Source organism: Biomphalaria glabrata, chromosome 5 (genome assembly GCF_947242115.1).
Source record: "Biomphalaria glabrata chromosome 5, xgBioGlab47.1, whole genome shotgun sequence".
Classification (NCBI taxonomy): domain Eukaryota; kingdom Metazoa; phylum Mollusca; class Gastropoda; family Planorbidae; genus Biomphalaria; species Biomphalaria glabrata.
Genome location: NC_074715.1, coordinates 42,452,441 through 42,475,580, shown reverse-complemented (window position 1 = coordinate 42,475,580; position 23,140 = coordinate 42,452,441). Strand labels below are relative to the sequence as shown.

Genomic DNA, 23,140 nt, shown 5'->3' with positions numbered 1-23,140 from the left:
TCCAATTGAATCAGCTGCAAGTCTGTTTTGTTAGGAATAAAAGTGAAGAAGGAAGTGGTGGAAGGTCAAGCCAAAGTTTTGTCTTAATGATAATTTAAACTTTTGGGCTAAATTAATAGTCAATAATAATGACAAAAATGCTCCACATTAAGTTTAGGGAGACCACATGATGTACTTTTAAATATTTTGTAATAACATAAATTCTAATTATATTTTTTTTTACAGCTTAACATGCTTTGCAAGGTCATTATCTTCTTTCGGTCCTATGTATAAAGTATATGTAACTTGAGCATACAATATGTTTGTTTACATTCATTCACTAACTACATTATGATAAATTTAAAAGCTAAAATTATGTTTACCTTCAGCCTTAAATAAACAAAAACAAGAAACTTTCTGAAACTGTTTTTATTTCCGTTCAATTTATGTTGTAACTACATTCTGAGACAAACACAATGGACAAAGATAGATGTGTTTCAAGAGTAGATATGATATCTGTTAAGTGTACTGAACAACACACATATCTATGTATCAATATCACACATCTTTGAGCAAAACATACTTGGTGGAAATAAAATTTACTAAAGTAAATCATATCAAATCTACAAATCAAAATTAATGGCAAATGATTACAATTAGCTGTGATCAGAAATGGCTTATCCTATTAGACAATTAGTAGGATAGTTAAAAAACTTTTCATACATTTTTTGTTCTTGAGAAATAGACAGTTTACAAAATGTGTAAACTTTGTTTATTACTGAGCAAATGATAATTAAACTTTGTAGACATACGAATAAATAAAAATCTTTATTGAAAAGTAAAGAAATGTAACAAAGTCAAAACATTTTTGAATGAAGTAAAAAAATTCCATAATAATTTACAACTTTGAAAGATAAATTGTGTATCATTGTGTAATATGCAGGTAACATTGCTTTAGATCTTTAAACAGGCTTTATCATCATCTTTTATGAACAGCATTTGGTGTTAGATAGAATAATATTAAAAACAAATAATATCTGCTGGAATAGCACAGATCAGTTAATAAAAGCAGTTCACAAAATTCACATAGAGTATTTTAAGTGGCACTACTGATTAAAATAAAACACATGTTCAAGTAGTATATACTATAAATATGTAAGTCGTCGCTGTACAAAACTGAACAGCAAATGGACAGATCTTAAAAGATCAAAACAATCACCCATAAATAACAGGCTAAGTTATATGTAGTGGCAGCCACCCATTGAGTTCAGGACTATTTTTTGTTAAAACAGTCAAGAAAAACAAGAAAACAATATTGAGATGAGCTTCAAAATATTATAACTTGCAAAAAAGAAAAATAAATAAATTACTTAATTGAAATATTAATTTCGAATAAGTCTTATCTGGTATACATGGACACTGAAATAACTGAAATAGACAATCAAACCAGTAAGAACATTTCATATTAGCTTCTCTTTTATGAAATATATAATTCAGTCTTAGTCAACAATTACCCAAATCAAAAAGTTTTGTGAATAGATAATTTACCATACAAGTAATCTTTTAAATCAAAGAAACATTCTTCATGAAAATCAAAGGTGAATTCAAATAAAACAGCAGATGTCAGGTTGATCACACACTTTGCATTGGTTTCAGATCTGGAGAAATCTGTTGCAAACATAAATAAAAATTACCTTAAGTCAACAAATAGATGTCTGATATAAATTTGTTTAAAAATGTTTTCTTCTATTTATTATCTAGTCAACTTTTGTTGCATCAATGGTGAGAAATTTCAATCTAAATTTTCTGTTCTGTCTGAGTGCTTAGAATTTGTACTGAGCTTTAAATAAATGAAACACATTAATGCAAGTGGCAGAGTTTGTAGATTGGTAGCTTGCATTCCTATCAGAAATATCTCAGCAAAAGCTTGAAATTATGAGAGCAGGATGAACAAAGTAGGGAAGATAGTGGTAGTGTGTGGGAGGCAAAAGAAGTCTAGCAATATGATTCTCATATAATAAAGGCTTGAACCTTCTTCATAGAAAAAAAAAAGCATTAGTCTTACTAGTTCATCCACTAAAATATATGAAATAACAAATATTGACAAGAAATCAGTAACCCTTAAAGAGTTCAATGTATCCAAAAAATAGTTAAGAACGCTGCCCAGTTATATTTAATCACTTCCCTAAGAATGTTCATAAAATGTGTAGATGGCACCATCTGAAAGCTAGTGAGAATCGACTAAAATCAAGATTAGTATAGCATACCTCAAAATTACATGCAGTATTCTTCTTTAATTCATCCATTGTTACATCATCTGCTATTTCTACCAAAGTAAGACCACGCTTGTGGTTTACTTTAAATACTGCCTGGAAGCAAATACAAAAAGTAGAATCATCTTGAAAGTTTATATAAAAGAAGATCTAATACTATATGCATATATTGAGCAATTCACTTGAAAATTTAAAAATGTAAAATACTTTTTTTAATATGTAATGAATGATGTTTCCACTGAACAATAGTTACACAACATAATGTAAATGAGTGTTATATTGATTGATTATATATGTATTGACCTATACCAGTGATGCCCAAAATATGGCCCATGGTCTTTTTTTATTGAAAATAATAATAAGCCAACATACCGGTATTTGATTTGTAAAAAAAAGTGTGGCTGTTAAAAGAACAACATATAAAAGGCATTATATAAAACAAAGATGATGACATTCTTTGTTTGAGCTGCGAATGAAAGATTGTCAAACTACGCCTAGAGATTGGAGGATCAATGGAAATATTTACCAAAAAGAGACAAGAAAATGAATCAGTTGTAAAGCTAGCTACATTGCTCTCATATTTTAAGTCTGGAATGAAGCCATTTTCAGACGTGTGAAAAAAAAAGAATATAAAATATGACATTAATTAATGTAAGTACCAGATACACAGGTTTCTAATCAAATAGTTTCAGGTCAATTTTAGTTAGTTTTTGTTCCTTTACTTTCATGAAAAGACAGAGTGTCCTCTTTTAAAATGGCTCACAGGTTGAATTAGGTTGGGCATCACTGAGCTATACAATTTATTTAAAAGTTGTCCTTTTTTTTCTGAATGATTACAAATAATTTTTCAATAATAAAACCAGTAGACAGATTAAATTGTTACACAATCAGCAAGATTTCAACTTAAAATCTATGTTAATGCCTGCTTTGGGTGTTTGATTTTTTTTCCCTCAACAGAGTGTTGAGATGATTTGAAATAGTTAAACTATTGGATGGTTTATAAGAAATCCTAAATCATATGTTTCCTCACTAGATCTATGAATATATCCTTACTGTTGATACATGCCAAGTCATTGTAGCAACTGTGTGATTCACAACACTAGAATGTTATTTCCAGCTATTATAATAAAACTTGTATTTACAAAAGCTGTTTACTGAATACAAAGTCTGATTAATTATCACTTCGTCAATCCCTTCTCATATCATTTAACCTCTTTATTTGTTAATGATTGTAAATGATTTACTTTACATTTGCCACTTGATATATTTTGCTTTCCCAATGTTATGTTCACTAAATAAGATATTTTGCTTTCCCTATGTTTTGTTCACTAGGATATTTTGCTTTCCAAATGTTATGTTCACTAAATAAGATATTTTGCTTTCCCTATGTTATGTTCACTAGAGATATTTTGCTTTCCAAATGTTATGTTCACTAGAGATATTTTGCTTTCCAAATGTTATGTTCACTAGAGATATTTTGCTTTCCAAATGTTATGATCACTAGAAATATTTTGCTGTCCCAATGATATGTTGCATTACCTAATTCTTGTTAAGAAAATTCTGGTTATTTATTACTGTAATGAAGATGTTTTGTAAAAATGTTTTACATATTTCGGATGTTCCTTCAGAGTTGAAGATAGTTTACTTCCTAGTCCAAACCTCCCGCAGGACGACGGGGGATGGGAGCGGGCAGGATTTGAACCCTCGACCATCGATTAATCCGAACGACAGTCCAGCGCGCAAACCTCATGACCAGGCAGCCTAGAGTGTTGAAATATAAACATGTACCTGAGTAGGGTATATTGTATGTCAACTATTTATTTCCCTTTTCAAACTTATTCCCCCTTCATCAACAATAGATAGGCTGATTAGCTCATAATACATCTATGACTGGCATCAGCCTAACTATACATGAGAATTCCAACCTACTGCCATGGGGAAGTTTCTAAATGTTTCTTTTTTTGATACTGGTAGCACCACACTTCTCTAACTAGGCTCCTAGCGCTACTACATCTGCAGCCCATACCACTGCCAAATCTCCAGTATAACAACAACCCAAGCTGAAGTCGACTGACCCATTTGGAAAACAAATATCCCACATTGGGATCAGAAGACAACACTGCACACAATATCCTTCTGTAAGCAGTTTTAACACCAAGTTCACCAGAAGAAGACCCCACATCTGCCAGCAATCATATAAGCTCCCAAAATAGGAACACTTCTCTGCGCAGTAGAATGCAATCAATGATGAACACACATCATTATTATGTACACATTTAATGTTAATATTAATAATAATAAATCTGTGTCAAACCACAACCCCTTCTATTATTATCATTTTATAAAATTTAGTTTGTTCTTATTCTTAGCACACAGTGTGACTTGAATAAAATTTGAGCGGCACGAAGTAAATTATTTGAATTCCCCATAGATTAAACAAACCAAATTTAACAGACTTAGCCAAAAGAGTCACTAACAAACTAGACAGTATAGAGTTCATAAATTTCCTATTAAAATACTGTTATAAACTTGGTGGTGGCACAGAGAGGGGTAGTGGTGTGTGTGTAGTCAGCCGACGCAAATCGCCCCAGGCCAGCGCTAGACGAGCGGTCAACCGTGACGAGCTACGACGGTCAGCAGAGTCGAGTGTCAACAGGACAGTTCGGGAAAGATCGCCATCGTGAACAAGAGCTCAGGAGCGTCACGAGAGTTGTAGTCATCTGACCACCTAGAAACGTCGAGCGGCGTTCTGTCCGGTTCGAGAAGGCCAGTAGGGACCCTATATAAGAGCGGAGGCGACGCAGTCAAGACGGTCGAGAAAAGGGGCTCAATACAGCAGGGTTCAGAAAGAGGGTTCACGACAGGAGTTCAGAACACGGTCGACTACAGCACAGTTCAACGGTGTGGTTCTGTACGGAGCATTACGATGGTTCAGTGCGGAGTACTGTCAAGTACAGTTGAGACGAACGGCGTCTTGATCTTGGTCGGTGATCGAGTCCGACACAACGAGCCCAAGTGTGTGAAGTCAGTCCCAAACTGTCGAACCCAGTGCAAGTCCGGAAAGAGACGGAGAGGCCAGTGCAAGAGTTGATACGGCGGAACGGTGTTATCGGAGAGATATTTGTACAGTGTACGTGTTGCCAATTGTACAGTATTGGCTGTTATTTATTCAAATATTAAAGTGTTACGTTACTTTGGAGCCCTGAGTTGTCAAGTTCTTTAAGTTGGTGGTGTATGGTGCAGTTTGCAGAGAGCCTGGATAGTGAGATTCGTAACAACTGGTGTCAGAAGTGGGGAAGTGGGATCGGATTGGATCAGATCTACTATGGCTCGTCTGAAACTGCTGTACGAACTTGAAGTTATAGAACTGAGGCGAGAACTGCGTGAACGAGGGCTGAAGAATGGCGGAAAGAAGGAAACCTTACAAGCACGCCTCCGAGAAGACATTGTGGAAGAAGGGGAAGATCCGGACACATATCTGTTTGAAATTAAACCAACTTTAGGAGAGCTCTTGCACAAACAGCTAGATGACTGGAAGGAAGAGTTGCGGGCTATGAATACGACATGGAAGAAGTCCAACGAAGAGACCTGTACCAAGCTTGAAAAGATGTATATTTCGGTGAAGGAAATCACAAGCCCCGTGGTGAAGACGATGGACGTGTTGGAAGAAACCCCGTACGACCAAGGAGACATGAAAGATAAAGGAGCTGCGCCATCGTTAAACAATAAACAAAGCTTTGAAGAAATATGCAGTGACAACGGCAATGCTGATGAATGTGGTGCTGCCTGTCAATCTGAAAACAGGGAGTACAGACCTGTGGAGCCGAAAGAGACAGATGAAGAGACAATGGAAGCTGCCCATAGTTCGAACGAATCTTGTGCTGAAGCTTTACCTGATATGAGTACCTCAAACAGCAAAACAGATCAAGAGAACAATGATTCTGCCTACAAGCCTGTTGCTGAGGGACGTTTACATGATGAAAGCTACCAGCGAGACTTGGACCCTACAGACGTTAGTCCAGATATTAAGCTCAGCAAGAGAAGCCCTGGTGGTGATAATGAGGACCCATTGAAACCTGACGAAGCCGTTGAGAGACATATGCAAGTCGAGAGATACCAGCCAGGTCCGAACCTAAAAGACGTTGGTCCAGCTGCCAATACTGGAGAGGAAAGTCCTGATGGTGGTAAAGAGAATCCAAGGCAGTCTGACGTTGACATTGATGGACATTTGAACGACGAAAGTCATCGACAAGGTCTGAAACCAACAAGTGATTGGCCCGATACTGAGACGAGAGAGAGAGGTCCTGATGGTGGTGATGAAAGCCGAATGGAGCCTGAAGCCTAAGACAAGGGACCTTTGCACGAGGAGTGTTGCCAACCTGCCCCACGAGCATGCCCTCCAGACAAGGCTGAAGATGATGACCTGTTCCACAATTCCCTGTCCTGTGGATTTGAAGCCCATCCCAGTCCTTCTTCGCAAAGCCCTATGAAGCCAACTCTTTTGCCAACGATCTTGGTATCCCCAGCCCTTACATCCTATACCTCTCCATGTGCCAAACGGCTGCCCTCAATACCGAATGACAAGAGAGCGACGCGACCACGACATCACTGCAGCCACATGAAGACCAACTGGTGGAGAAGAAGAAGGCTACTTTTGTTGAATGCAAGATGGATGACGATGCAACCTCGAGATCACTGCAACCACACGAAGACCAACTGGCGGAGAAAAAGAAGAAGGCGACTTTTGCTGAGTGCAATATGGATGACCATGCGATCACGAGGTCGATACAACCAGATGAAGGCTAACTGGAGGAAAAGAAGAAAACTCTTACTAAATTTGACGTGGGTGGCGATGAAAGCACGACGTCGAGGCAAACAGGTGAAGGCCAACTGGAGGAGAAGAAGGAAGCTGACTGCAACATTGATGGCTCCATCAAGCTCAAGAGGCAAGCCAACTGCCACCGATCGACCCCCACCTACAGCGATGAAACTTCACAGCCAATGCCATGATGTTGATTCTGTCCGGGACGGACAGATCTAAGGAGGGGGCAGTGTTATAAACTTGGTGGTGGCACAGAGAGGGGTAGTGGTGTGTGTGTAGTCAGCCGAAGCAAATCACTCCAGGCCAGCGCTAGACGAGCGGTCAACCGTGACGAGCTACGACGGTCAGCAGAGTCGAGTGTCAACAGGACAGTTCGGGAAAGATCGCCATCGTGAACAAGAGTTCAGGAGCGTCACGAGAGTTGTAGTCATTTGACCACCTAGAAACGTCGAGCGGCGTTCTGTCCGGTTCGAGAAGGCCAGTAGGGACCCTATATAAGAGCGGAGTCAAGACGGTCGAGAAAAGGGGCTCAATACAGCAGGGTTCAGAAAGAGGGTTCACGACAGGAGTTTAAAACACGGTCGACTACAGCACAGTTCAACGGTGTGGTTCTGTACGGAGCATTACGACGGTTCAGTGCGGAGTACTGTCAAGTACAGTTGAGACGAACGGCGTCTTGATCTTGGTCGGTGATCGAGTCCGACACAACGAGCCCAAGTGTGTGAAGTCAGTCCCGAACTGTCGAACCCAGTGCAAGTCCGGAAAGAGGCGGAGAGGCCAGTGCAAGAGTTGATACGGCGGAACGGTGTTATCGGAGAGATATTTGTACAGTGTACGTGTTGCCAATTGTACAGTATTGGCTGTTATTTATTCAAATATTAAAGTGTTACGTTACTTTGGAGCCCTGAGTTGTCAAGTTCTTTAAGTTGGTGGTGTATGGTGCAGTTTGCAGAGAGCCTGGATAGTGAGATTCGTAACAATACAATAGTTTCCCTTGCAATAGTCATTGATTAAACTTACCATATTTGTTATAATAGTATCAACACATCTGATTCCAGTAAGAGGATAGCTGCATTCTTTTAGAATTTTAGGTTTTCCATTCTTAAGATGAAAAAAAAAATGTACTTAGTAAATCTAATAGTATTTAAAGCTAAAAGACTATGAAAATGTATTAGAAAATATCATCTACACAAGTTCAATAGAATACCTTTGCTACATGTTCCATTGTCACCACTACTCTTGTCTTAGGGTTAGAAACTAAGTCCATAGCTCCTCCCATGCCTTTGATTTTCTTGCCCTAGAATGAGAAGATTTCATAAACATTACATGAACACAACTATACATGGAGACAATTTTCAATCATTTATTTAATTATTGATTTAACTTTGAATAAAACTTACGGGAACCATCCAATTGGCAATATCTCCATACTGCGAGACCTGCATAGCACCCAACATAGTCATAGACAGATGGCCTCTGAAAATGAAACAACCAATATTGATTTCTATGCAAAACTAGGCCTACTAATTACTAATGATTACAAAACAATACCAAATAAATGGCATCCTGAATGAGAATTGTACATAATACTTCATCTCTCTGTACTCCTATGTAATATCAGCAGATTGATCAAACTTACAGAAAACTTGATAAATATGTTAGAAAAACTATTTAGAAAAAACAAAATGCAAGAAGTTTAACACAATGATACTGGATGGAGGACTAAGTACTTTCTGGAGCTACACTGGTCTTTTAATACAAACAAATATTCCCCAAACACTAAATCCCCAATATCAAATCAAATTTTCTGGTCTTTCAATACCACATCATGTATTCCCAGACAGTAAATCCCCAATATCAAATTTTCTGGTCTTTTAATACCAAAACACATACTCCTTAGACCCTCAACACTGAAATTCTGCTGTCAATACAATTACTTACTGAATTTAACAATAATAGCTCACATAGTCTGTAATTAATGTTATAGATGTTGAAATGACCATGAAATTATGATCTAATGTTCTTAAAAAAAAACATGATTAAAATATTTTTCAAAGTATTTAAATGTTACATACTCATGTTTAAATGAAAATAATTATTTGAATTTCAATTAAATTCTTGATTATTTCATAATTTTTAGAGTTCACAATTTTCTATTATTAAAAGACCAGGGAGTTAAATGTTGAGACTTCAGTGCCAGTATTAAGTGTCGGGGATAAAAATATCGCACAGCATAGAGAATAAAAGAAAAAAGATGCCTCTTTTTCAAAATAACTGCTTTTGTAAAATAACTGCTTTTGTATACTGTATCTTTTATACTTATATCTTTTCTTCCAGGAAATATTTTCACCAATTGTTTTTGTTTAGCTTTCTCATTGCACTTTGATCCTATCACTTGTCTGGACCAGTAGTGAAAGGGGGAGGGAAGAAGAGGGTATCTTGGTGAATGTTTACATGATCGTTTTTTAAACGCATTAAAAAAAATGTTCCCTCAGAACTCAAGAGAACTAATTCAACTTATACCACCACATCAGTCAAGTCCAATTTCTTTGTCTTGTTCAAGATACCAAACAAAATAATTAATTACCAATAGTTAATTAACTAATTGGTTAATTTTTGTTATTGATAACATCTGTCAAGTATGATTTCTTTTCCTTGTTCAAGATACCAAAGAAAATAATTAATTAACAATAGTTAACTAACTAATTGGTTAATTCTTTTAATTGATTCTTGTGTTGTCAGGTAAAAGAAATAATTGTGCAAAATTTCAGCCTATTCTGAGATGTAAAGTCTTGGCCTAACAAAAATAAATTGGTAACGTAAAAACATAAAAAGGAGCATAAATCTATAGTCTAGGTACTCAAGAAAAAAAAAAATTGACTCTGTGGTGGCTAGTCATTTAAAGGCACCAAGTATTTTTAAAGTGATAATTGGATCGCGCAGGCCAATACCACTCTTTACCTTAATTGCAGTTCACAGTGGCACAGAAGTCTGAGATAATAAAAGCTTCCAATCATTTTATTAACCATTCAGATCTATCAACTAAAATACCATCTTGATAGCTGTTGAAACTATAAAGGCAATTTATAGTAAAGAGAAAATTAAAATTGACCTACCCACGAATCATTGCAAAAGACTCATCTGATGAGAAAAAGGATCCTCCAGGAATATAAGTGACAGTTTCTTTGCCAGCATTGATCAAGTCGGGATCTTCTTTACCTCGTTCAGGGAATGGACCCTGGATGGAAATAATGACATTAGTGTGAATAATGACTATTGGAATATAACATTTTAAGTTATTTCTGAATGACTTTTAAGTTATGCCATGTCTATTTGCAAACACGCTTTCAATAAAGTCAATAATCTAGTTAAAACACAAAAAATGTTTACTGTATATTAATAATGTATCCAACAAAAGTTCATAAAAGCAATCCTATCTCACCAACACAATGTAGTTCTATAAGTTCTATCATACTATGCCATCAGGCTACTTATTATGTCTTCTACTGTCTGGAGAAAATGGAAGCATCCAGAGGCATGACTGACCCAGCTGCCCTGCAGCAGCATAAGAGTTTCCTCTTGAAGACACATTCCTGGACCTTAGGTTAAAGGATCATGGCGTGCCTCTTTTGATCTCATTTAAATGATCCAAAGGAATACATGGAAGACATTTGGCACAACACAGTTGCAGGAGTTTGTCAGTATCTTTACACAGCTCAATAGGGCTAGGACTTCAACCACTGCAGATCTATAATACATGCTAAGTAATGTAATGTACTATGATACTACCAAATAAATTCACAAAAACTCCTGCAAGAAAGAACAAGTTTATATATAAACAATCAGTGACAGCAAAAAAACATCAGCTCATTTCCACTTCCAGAAAAAAAAAACTGGCTCCAACCACTCACAAATATGATAGAAAAAAAATGAAAACATCCAGTCTACTTAACATGCATACTTTTCACATTCATATCCTGGGAATGTATAGACAAAGGTATGTAACTCTTTCATAAGTAAACAAAAAATAAAACAAAACAGTCTTCTCATACATGCTAGTGAGATAGCTGTTGGAGAGAATATTATAGCTGATTCTTCTGAGGACTACAGGAATCCTACTAATTTTTCCCTTGAGTAAAAATTCTGAAGAATTAGCGCCACAAGGCAGCAAAGGTTTAAAATTAGAGAATCATCTTACTAGGTTAAAGGAGTTCCATCTACCCAATAGGCCAAAGCTTCTGATTTTAGAGGGGTCATACATAACTGCCTTCACCCCTATACTTGTCAGTAAAAGCAGTTTGTCTGGATTAATATTTCAGTCACTTAAGCTGGACAAGTTCTTGTTAGGCAGACATATTTTAAAGACAATGTAAGTTTATGTCCATTTACACTCTTGGCTGAGAGACATCCTTTCAAATTTAGACTAGTACATACAAATATCTTGTTCCAAAAAGTCAGGAAGTTTGTTTGTAAAATGTTTTACATGTTTCGGATGTTCCTTCAAAGTTGAAGATAATTACTTCCTAGTCCAAACCTCCCGCAGGACGACGGGGGATGGGAGCGGGCAGGGTTTGAACCCTGGACCATCGATAAATCTGAACGACAGTCCAGCACGCAAACCGCACGACCAGGCAGCCATCCGTCATGATGAAGAGTAAACTAATAAATAATGTAGAGGTTCCTCCCCTTTAAGGATAAAGTAATGTGACACATGTATGCCCATTTTTTCAGAGCAGGGTCTCTATATAACTGTGGATATAAATTTTTGTTTTACTTTGGCCTTTATTTGATAAGATTAATTTTCATGTTTCTGTCTCCCAATATGAGGCAAATGTAATTATCTCATACATGTCACAGACCCAGTCAAACAAGAAAGATTTGCATGTTGAAAATTCTGGAAACATGAATATCTCTAGGACTACAAATGTTCTGAAAGGCTAAAGATGACTTTGGGCCAAGTCATTTCATTCAAAATATAATATGCTCAGTTCTTCAACTAAATACAATGCTTTTAAAAGAGCCTGTTTGTATTATACATGAAATTGTTCAAGTTATTATCTAAAATGAGAATTTTCAAAGACAAAATAGAAGTAAAGAATGGCTAAATTTTCAAAAAACTTTTTCTTTGCTAACTAAATTTCCCTATGAGGTAATAAACAGAATTAAAAACTTCTTTTTAACCAGAGCAAGAGGTGAAAATGTTTCTTGACCTGATACTAGAAGCTCATTGCTATACTTACCAATCCAAGGATTCCATTCTCACTCTGTAAATAAACTTTAATGCCAGGTCGAACAAAGTTGCTAGCTAATACGGGTATGCCAATCCCAAGATTCACTGGAGGTTTATTAAGGAATAACAAAATGGCAGAAAAGGAGCTCAAGTTTTCTTATCCCTGTTAAAAGGTTAAAAAAAAAAGAAAAAGTAAAGTACCCCTTTTAGACCTTGCGATCTTTGGGGCAGATGATGTAAAGGTTATCTGTCTAAGGAGTATTTTAAAACTTATTTTATCAGATTACTGCAGGTAAGAGCTTGAGAACTTATAGGAACTCAGAAATTTACTATTCAAGAGTCTTTGGAAACAAACTATTATTATTTATTCAAACTTAAAGATATCTTTAGAAAGAGTCAATACAAAAGAATATGACTGTCACAAATGATGGCTGCCTAAGCTAGGTTAAGAGGGCAGTTTTCAATATAGTGTAATGAAATAAATTACTATTTGAGAATAGTTGAAAAAATTAAGTAACAACCTTGCAATGTGTAAACTAGAACAATTCCATGAAAGATTTGATTACCACTGTGGCTTCTAGACAAATCTTATTTGGATTTACTGTGAATTTCATCTTTTAACTTTTTCTCAATGCGATATGATCCAATAAAGCTTTGTCTAGCTTCTCATCACTTTAAGTTTTGAACAAATTAGACAAAACGCCCTCTGTAAAGGAACTGAGCACAGCCATTGACATGATTGCATACGGGAAAGCACCAGGAGATGGTATTCTTGCAGAAGCCATTCAGGCTGGAAAGCATACACTAATCAAGCTACTCCTGAACTGCTAAGCTTGTGCTGAGAACAAGGAATGGTCCCCCAGGAAATGAAAAATTCCAACAAAGTAGCAATTTATAAAAATAAAGGTGACCGCTCCGATTGTAACAGTTAAAGAGGCATTTCACTTCTTAGCATAGTTGGGAAGGCTTATGCCAGAGTAATAATAAAGTGGCTGCAGATCTTGTCGGAATGAGTTTATCCAGAATGCAGTGTGGCTTTAGGGAGGGTAGATCCACAACAGATTTGATTTTCTCACTAAGGCAGCTACAGTTTGACAGTTCTGTATCTAGGCCATTCTCCATTAAGAGCGGAGTAAAAAAAGAATGTCTTCTGGCAGCATATTTTCAGTTGTACTCATCAGAGCTTTTAAATCCCTAGTCAGATATCCACAGATGGATTGCTTTTTAACCTGACACATTTTAAAGCCATAATAAAGAGACAACTGCTGTTTGCCCATGATGCGCACTCATATCTTATTCACAAGAAGGATTACAAAGGCTTGTGAATGTTTTGGCAGCTACTTCTCAAGAGTTTAGCCTTACAATAAGCCTCTCCAAGACCAAAATCCTGGCACAAGATGTTGCAGAAATACCAGCGATACATAATAGAAATTACACGCTTACTGTGTGCAGGAATTCATCTACTTGGGATCAATAATCGCCAGCAACCTAGATTTAGAGACTGATATGACCAAAAAAAAAAAAAAGGAAAAGCTTCAGCAGAAAGGACAAAACTTTCTGGAATTGACTATGACAACCAAAATCCTAGTCTACAATGTATATGCTGTAAGCGCTCTTCTTTATGATAGTGAGATAGTTGGTCAACATACATGCGTCAAGAGCATAGATTAAATACTTTCAACTACGATGCCTGCGACGCATAATATGTGCATCTCCTGGAGGAATCATGTCTCCAACCAGGACGTTTTGAAACTGGCCAATGTGCACAGCATGTATGTTCTTTTGACACAGAGAAGACAACGCTGTCTCGGGCATGTCATATGAATGTCTGCAATCATGTCTCCAACCAGGACATTTTGAAACTGGCCAATGTGCACAGCATGTATGTTCTTTTGACACAGAGAAGACAACGCTGTCTCGGGCATGTCATATGAATGTCTGCAAGGGAGACCAATGACATCAAGAATTTGACCAACTACATTAATGGGAGGAGCTTCGGCGCGGGGGCAGGCGAAAGCAGCCAGAACCTGACAACAATCTTTCTCAAGACGAATCAAGCCTTCCATCAACGTCAGTACACTGGTATGATCAATGTTTTGGACGGCATAATGGAACTGCAGAGTGTGGTTTTAATCTCACTCTTGGAGCCTTCACTGACACTTGACTTAGAGTTACTGATCCGTATGACCGAAATGGAGTTGGCATGCGTGAGGTAGGTTACTTCATACAATTACCAATTAATTAACATATTGTTCACATGATTTGTACATACTTTAGATATTTTTAACAAATTGTATTTAGTATTAAATATTGTTACTGTTCAACGATCGCTGACCACTTATTTACAGTTCGTTTATTGTGCAACTTGTGCAAATTTCATTTAAAGTTAATCATTCTATCTAATAAAAAGTTATTTCTAATTCTAGATAGTATTGACCAAAAAAAAATATATAAAAGGATACAATACATTCCATCTTGAAATTCACAAGCCGCACGTCTAATAATTTTTTCTCTCACTTTGTATGATGGGTCATCTTTCATTTTGTCTTTCTGGTCAGAAAATCTAAGTTTCTGGAAAAGACAAAATGTACATTAGCAAAAACAAAATTTACCAAAATTTAACACAGATTCAGAGCAATATGGATATGATATAAACCTAAATGACTAAAGAATAGAACAAAAGCACATGAAAAAATGATTATAATGTTGATTTTCCAAAGGTCTAGATTTTAGTAAATTTCAAAAAAATTAATCTATACAAAATATATATTCCAAAATTTTTTATAAGCACTTAAAATTTTTTTAACTTCCTTAAAATTATAAAAAATGTACTCACGTACCTCAATTCGTTTATCGCAGATAGCCGGTTTAAAGATCCTCTGAACATAAATGTGAGGAACATGGACATTCTCTGGTTCTATCTCACCAACCTCGACTATTTCCTCAACCTCAGCAACAGTGATTTGTCCTGCTTTACACATTGGAGGGTTAAAGTTGTTGGCTGATCGTCTATTAAAAAAACAAAACAATGACTCATTTACATTGGCTACTTTAAAAAGATGAAATGTATTGCTGTTCTAAATAGTGTGCAGATGAAGTTTTGATGAAAGGATAACAAGACATGGCATGTAATATTGCAGCACTAGGGTACAATAGTTATTGTGAGAAGAAGTGAAGAAAATATAGTGAAACTAAATAAGCTCCTATGAGGACTCAAACCATGGACTCTTCTCTCAATAACTTCATACACTGACTAACCATGTCACATCTTAAATAGATAAAGAATAATCTAGAGATACTAATGTATCATTATTATCCTTCTTACCAACTATAGCCTAGATCTACTTTTGTCCACTGCTCTTGGTAAGTTTTATTCTTACCTACTAACTACTCCCACTAAATCTAGTCTTTAACCTACATCTAATTTCTTGGAATCTAGATCTAGACTCTGTGTCTCAATATAAATAATTTTTTTTTTATCAGAAGCGATATAGCAGCAACTTGTTTTTTAAAACAAGCGAAGAAAGTACAGCTCATGTAGCAAAAGTAACTTTTATTTTGGCAAAACTAAAGTTTATTGCATGAAAGCCAAAAAATGCTGGGGTTTTATTTTTAATCTTATAAATTACAGACATACCTTTAAAATTAAGATCAGTTTTGCATAATCAATATGATATAAAATGATATAAAAAGAAAACAGAGAAAAATGTAATAGTAAATTAACTCTGAATTGTGCATACATACTTACACAAGAATAAAAGTATATAATTTATTCTTATTTATATCAATGAAATTGTTTTACCTAAATATTAAATTCCCTGCTTTATCTGCTTTCCATGCTTTTACTAAAGCATAGTCACCAGTGATAGCTTCCTCTAGTATACATTCCACATTTTTAATCACACGACTCTAGTTAAACAAACAAAATTAAAACGTTAACACAAAGTTGCATCTTAAGTTATAAATTTGTCTTCAGTTATTCCAACTTCTAGCATCATACCTCCTTAGCTTTACTGCCGATCTCAATTGTTCCGTCAGGTGAAAATTTAACAGGCTCACCTCCCAAATGTACAAGAGAGCCATAGCCAGTGGGTGTAAAAAATGCAGTGATTCCAGCACCTCCAGCCCTGATCCTCTCAGCCAGTGTTCCCTTCAATTAATTCATTTTAATTAAAATTTAGTATTCTAATGAAACAAAAGTGCTATTCTTGAGCTGCTGCTATTTTTTTTTTTTAATTATAAAATGCAAAATTTTTATGTTCAGACTATATATAAACAAAATTCAAAAGAAATTGTAAAACTTTCAGAAACTTAAAAAGGACACAAGTGCTATTCTTGAGCTGCTGCTATTTTTTTTTTTTTAATTATAAAATGCATAATTTTTATGTTCAGACTAAATATAAACAAAATTCAAAAGAAATTGTAAAACTTTCAGAAACTTAAAAAGGACAATAAACATACAATATGAAAACATTTGCTATTAATAACTCAAAATTATATTTTTACTTTATCATATTCAATAGCCACAAATGTAAAAGTTTATAGCTATATGATAAATACTCTTTTCACCTGTGGAGTCAATTCAACTTCAATTTCTCCAGCCAAATACTGACTTTCAAATTCTGCATTTTCTCCTACATACGATACAACCATGTGTTTTATCTAAAACAAAAAAAAAAAGACAGTAAAATGATTCCATTAATAAATAAAGTGAACTAGAAACATTTGTAAAAATTTATTTAAAATAATAATTAATTTCTTTTGCAAAAAGTATTTACCCTTCGCTCTTTAAGAAGTAAACCAATGCCAAAATCAGCAGTGCCAGCAGTATTACTAACAATTGTTAAGTCCTTTGTTCCTTTATTCAGCAGACCTTTAATCAGGTTATCTGGGATTCCACAAATTCCAAATCCTTAACAAATAAATATTAGACATTAGAAATAAGATTTGATATCGAAATGACATTTAATTTATATATGTTCCAATAGATATATATATAATATATATTGTGGTAATTCTAATTCCTCTACAAAAAGTAATCAGGATGGATGAGGATTTACGAATAAGAATACAGTTCTATTTCTTCTCCGCTTTCCCACTTATGCCGAAATAACAAAAACTCTAAAAGCACTGTGTTTTAAACCTGTATAGAACTGGGTACAAGATGGTGCTAGCCTGCTGCACTTTGATTGAATAGCTTCTGATTAAATTTTTTTTTTTAACCTCAAGGGAAAAAAAAACAACAACGCTGGTTAATTCAAAGCCACCCATCCATAAAAAGCCAGCGGTCAATCCTTATTCCTAAGAGCTACACTTGATGGACCAAAAAAAGAGTGTTTGTGTGTGTGTGTGTGTATGGGGGGGGGGGGGGGGGTAATGCATTATAAAATCTAACTTGTGGAAGACTGTTTGACACGGATACAATAGTTAATATATTTTATGCTCATGCCTACTACAGGCCATAAAGCTTGTGTATGTTTGGGAAAGGGGTGTTGTTATGTAAGCTACTCCATTAAAGGAATCATGATTGATAAGAATTAAGATTTAACACAGCAGAGAAACCTAATACAAGGCTTTATCAAGCTAGAACTGCACATGAACTGATGAAACAAACTTAGACATTAACACTCTAAATCAATGGTGTGAGAACAAACATAAATAAGTATCAACAATTTGACCAGAGGATGAAAAAAAAACAAAAAAAAACTGAAATTCATCACAATACTTTTTCATCTTGTGTGAAATTAAATATCTAAAATCTTTTTTCAATGTAGCAAAGCTTATCTGTTAACATGTACCTATATCATTAATATTATAAATAAAAAAAAAAAATTAATTGAAAATACCTCCAAGTAATAATTTATCTCCGTCACGAATTCCGTCAAGTGCTTCTTCCACACTCGCACAAAATTTAACATTCCTTGACAATGAGGTTGAAAAGTTAGCACTCTGTGAATCAAACATTTTTAGCTAAACAATTAATAAAGAAGAAAAAAGTTTGCTTTATACATAAACTTGTAGGCAGCGCCCCAACCCTGTGAGTCAGCAGTACACAAATATTACTGTACATAAACACACCTAAATTGCATTCACAAAAATGACCTCAAATTATCCAATATAGTGAGACCATTATTATTATTAACAGACTTTGTTGAAGAATTGAACAAGTTGTTGACAATAATGACTTAACTTAATCTTCCAAGAACCTTTCTTAGACAACTGATTTATCTCAACTGCAGAGCAAATAAATTCTGAGTTTAGATGAATGGATGCAAAAGAAAACAAGATTACAAAGAGATACTGTGTTTTCCTTAAATGCAGTCCCCATGGGTAAACAAAGCAGATAACAAGGCAAGTTTTGATATTACTAGAATGAATATAAGAAGCAAAAAGCTAACTGTAGACAATAACCACAATCCTATTTCTATCCATACAAATTATACATTTAAAGATGGCTGCATACGCTTAGACAAAATGCATGAGGACCTGTTTGCCAACTGCCTGAATATGACCACTGCAGCCCTCTCACGGCTTATGTGGATAAATTGTAAAAAAAAAAAGACTTCAAGCCTGGCAGCTTAGAGAGTAAATAGGCAAATGGTTCAAGGAGCAGAGATTTCCTTTCATTCAAGGCTCCCAAAGACCTTTTATTTGACATTTTGTGGTGGGTGTAATAAATAACACAAATAACAGCCAAATAAAAACTTGGAAAATAAAGTGCTGTGTTCTTGATGATCAAGTTATTGTGTTTTGATAAGTGCAGCTGAACCAGAGGAACACCTAGACAAGTAGTAAGTAATTCATTAAAATATTAGAGCGCTGTTACAATGGTAGGTAATGTCTTTGATTCCAAAGATTAAGGATAAGTGCAGTGTTTCACACAACTATGAAAACCCATTTTGCACATTGTATTTGTCCTCATATAATTTATATTAACTATATATATATATATAATTGTTACTAAAAGAAACAAAATTATAGATTATACATTTAATAAATCTAATAATAGATCAATTAGTCCTGATATAGCTTATAAATAGTTATGTAGCACCTAAATTTAGCTATCAACAAAATACTATGGAATTAGATTAATTAGATTTTCAAAAATATATATATACACCCTATCCTCAAAAACTATACACATCCCTCCCGTCAAAAATGTTTATGACATTCTTATTTAGCTGCATTAGAATTTAAAAAAAAAAAAAACACTTTTCCTGTCTAGTACAGAAGCAGAAGAATTTACTTATTTCCAGTGAAAACTGGATGTGTACAGCCTTTTCATTTATTTTCTGTGCACAGCCCTTTTTTGGCCTTAGTATATAAATTTTTTTTTTTTAATTTTTAACTTGGTTTATTGTATTACAATTTTTTATTTTTTTTTTAAATAGAATCTAACAACTTTTTTTCTATCAAAGCTTTTATGTAAGGTCTTCTACATAAATTCTTAATTTAATTTGTCAATAATCAATAATCTTGCTGTACTGAAATTTATCTAGCTTTGCTTTTTTGCTTTATTATTTAGGAAAAAACAAAGGACTAGTAGAAATAACTTGAACTGGTGATGGAAGTACAGTAGTAGTATGTAAATGTAGGAAATGATAGTGACCTTCCTGAAGGTTAAGGTTGTCAACCTTCACCTTGATATTTTTTTTAAATAAAGAAGGGGGTGGGGGTCATTTTGTTTACTATGGTCCAAAACAAATTTGAATCATGAATGCTTGAACTGTTTCAACTACATAAACTATAATCTAGATAACTAGTCTAGTACAAGTAGATCTATACTATAGATTTATAAATTTATAAAGACATAGATCTAATCTAGAGGGAATACAGAAAATTCTAATCCACATGACATAGTCATAATAAACAATGAAACATAGACTAAAATTTTAAAGATCAAATCTAATCTTGGTCTGTTTCTAGAGCAAGCAACAATCAGGCCAGGCTAAAAGTAAAAGAGATTATTCTAGCTAGATCTGGCTATATTTGGTAAATTAATGATTAATTATGGTTCATTAAACTGCAAGCCAAAACTCAAATATAGATATATTATCTAATAGTATATCAGTATAATATATATTCTTGGCTAGGGCAAGTCTAGATTTATCTAAAGACTCTATTGGGGAAAAAAAGATTAGATTTATGTCATTAGTAGATCTATTAGATTATGAATTATGACTAAATTACTAAAATTGTCTTAATTTTAAATCATTCAATCATTCTATACATATTGACTATGTCTATTGTAATATGTAATATAAATATAATCAAATATATTAATGCCATGGAATCTACTAGATCTACAATATAGACTCTAGTAAAGTCTGGTATAGAGTTAACAGAGTCTAGATCTATTCTATATTAACTATATAGAATTATAGATATAAATCATTATGATATATTGACATAGTCAGACTAGGACTAGACTCTCGACATGATGAGTCACTCAGTCAGACTCAGTCAGTCTAGTCACAATGTTATTATAGTTATATTGAGTCTAGGCAGGTTAGGTGAACTATATCTATATAATCTAACCATGGAGCTATAATACTGTAACTATACTTTACTATACTAACTGAACTCAAATAAAAAACTAACCTTGCGCGTTCGAAATGAAAATCCTTTGATTTCACCGATAGCAAGGATTGCATGCCCATTAAATGAGTTATAACGTAGAAAACTCCAAGCCTTGATTAACGACGAATGTGCCATTTCCAACCGCAAAGCCAATCCGGCAATACAACCTAAGATACCAACGGGGGGAAAAAAAAAGCAAACTAGATCTAAGATCAAGACTAGGTCTATTTAGAATCGAGTCTGGTCTGGAAAAATTCGTACAGTAAATTTTGTTGCCAACTCTCAATATGAGACTTGAAAACAAAAACAATCAACAACAAAGTGATTTTCGTAAATGGAGTCACCACAAAAATAATAAAGTCTATAGTGTATCCACAGTTAAAAAATATTTTTTAAAAAGCTTCTTTTTTTTGAAGTAACTTCTGATATAAGATAAGATAAGAAGGATAAGTCATGTAATTACATTTGTAATAGATCTAGACCGACAATAATAAATCTGAGATTAGAACTATTTTTACAAAGCTTATATCAACTCACTCTACTGTCTGTATGGTAAAAAGATTGTACAGGTTATTTTTCCCACTTCCATTCTCGGATTGAGCTGAAATTTTGCACAATTATTTCTTTTACCTAACAACACAGGAATCATTTTTTTTTAATTAGTTAATTAATTATTTCTAATTACATCTTTTGTTTGGTATCTTGAACAAGGGAAAGAAATCGTGCTTGAAAGATGTGGTGGTATAAGTTGAATTAGTCTTCTTGAGAAATCTTGAGCAATGAGTGAACTTTTTAAAATAAAAAAAAAAAAAACGATCATGTAAAAAGCATTCACCAAGATACCCCCTTCTTCCCTCTCCCTTTCACAACTAGTCCAGACAAGTGATAGGATCAAAGCGCAATGAGAAAGCTAAAATGCTAAACAAAAACATTTGGTAAAAATATTTATATCGCACAGATTTATATGTCTAGTTCAATCATGTATATGATCCATGATTACATGACTGATCCAAACTCATTGATACAATTATTCTTAACATAAGCTTTGTTTTTGTTAAGCGCAATTTCATCTTTTAGCTTTTCTCATTGCGATATGATCCGATAAAACTTTGTCTAGCTTCCCATCAGTTTTAGTTTTGAACAAAGTAGACGAAACGCCCTCGGTAAATATGACCTGAGCGCAGCCATTGACATGCTTGCTCACGGGAAAGCACCAGAAGGAGATGTTATTCATGCAGAAGCTATTCAGGCTGGAAAGCATGCACTAATCAAGCTATTCCTCAACCACTAAGCTTGTGGAAATGAAGAATTCCAACATAGTAGCTATTGTTATGACTCTGCCATGCGCACCGCCATCCAGGCTAGTGCAGAGATGCGCACTTCTAGTAACCAGACTAGAAAAGGATGTTGACATTAGGAGACAAACGATTTTCGCCCAAGTAGAGAGCCAATATGGAGATGCTGTACTCAAGGCAGATGCCCTTTTTGTTTGTCATGTCTCCGTGTAAATAAACGTCTATGTCTCGTTGAGTTGCCTCACTTGAGTTTTTACACTGTTTTTAAAAATAAAGGTGACTGCTCCGATTGTATTAGTTATAGAGGCATTTCATTTCTTAGCATAGTTGGAAAGGCTTATGCTAGAGTACTAGAGTAATAATGAAGTGGCTGCAGATCTTGTCGGAATGAGTTTATCCAGAATCGCAGTGTGGCTTTAGGGCGGGTAGATCCATAATAGATTTGATTTTCTCACTGATGCAGCTACAGGAGAAGAGGAGAGAAAAAAAAGTAGTCCTTCTTTATGGCTTTTATCGATTTGACTAAGATGTTTGACCTTGTCAGCAGAACCGGTCTGTTTGAGGTATTAGAGAGAATCAGTTGTCTTCTGGCTCATATATTCGGCAGCGTCTTTTCAGTTCTGTTCACCAGCGCTTTTAAATCCCTGGAAGATATCCACAGTAGATCCGATGGAAAGTTTATTAACCTGGCATGTTTTAAAGCCAAAATGAAGAGATAACAGCTGTTCGCCGAAGATGCGGCACTTATATCTCAGTCACAAGAAGGATTACAAAGGCTTGTGAGTGTTTTTGCATGTACTTGTCAAGAGTTTAGCCTTACAATAAGCCTCTCCAAGACCGAAATCCTGGCACAAGACGTCGCAGAAATACCCGCGATACATAATGGAAATTACACGCTTACAGTGGTGCAGGAATTCAACTACTTGGGATCAACAATCGCCCGCAACCAAGTATGAGACAC

General features: G+C 34.9%; 1 protein-coding gene across 1 annotated transcript; it reads right to left on the bottom strand.

Moving 5' to 3' along the window:
- Positions 1 to 393: 393 nt before the first annotated feature.
- Positions 394 to 21,136, bottom strand: LOC106062901 (succinyl-CoA:3-ketoacid coenzyme A transferase 1, mitochondrial-like). The gene is made up of 15 exons (XM_013221217.2): positions 20,906 to 21,136; positions 18,151 to 18,253; positions 17,083 to 17,216; positions 16,874 to 16,966; positions 16,305 to 16,454; positions 16,107 to 16,213; positions 15,145 to 15,313; positions 14,767 to 14,875; positions 12,315 to 12,409; positions 10,191 to 10,312; positions 8,475 to 8,550; positions 8,282 to 8,371; positions 8,095 to 8,175; positions 2,247 to 2,348; positions 394 to 1,647 (listed from the first exon to the last, which is right to left on the bottom strand). Exons 1-15 carry the CDS (start codon positions 21,017 to 21,019, stop codon positions 1,612 to 1,614), a joined length of 1,581 nt encoding a protein of 526 aa, XP_013076671.2. The 5' UTR covers positions 21,020 to 21,136; the 3' UTR covers positions 394 to 1,611.
- Positions 21,137 to 23,140: the final 2,004 nt, after the last annotated feature.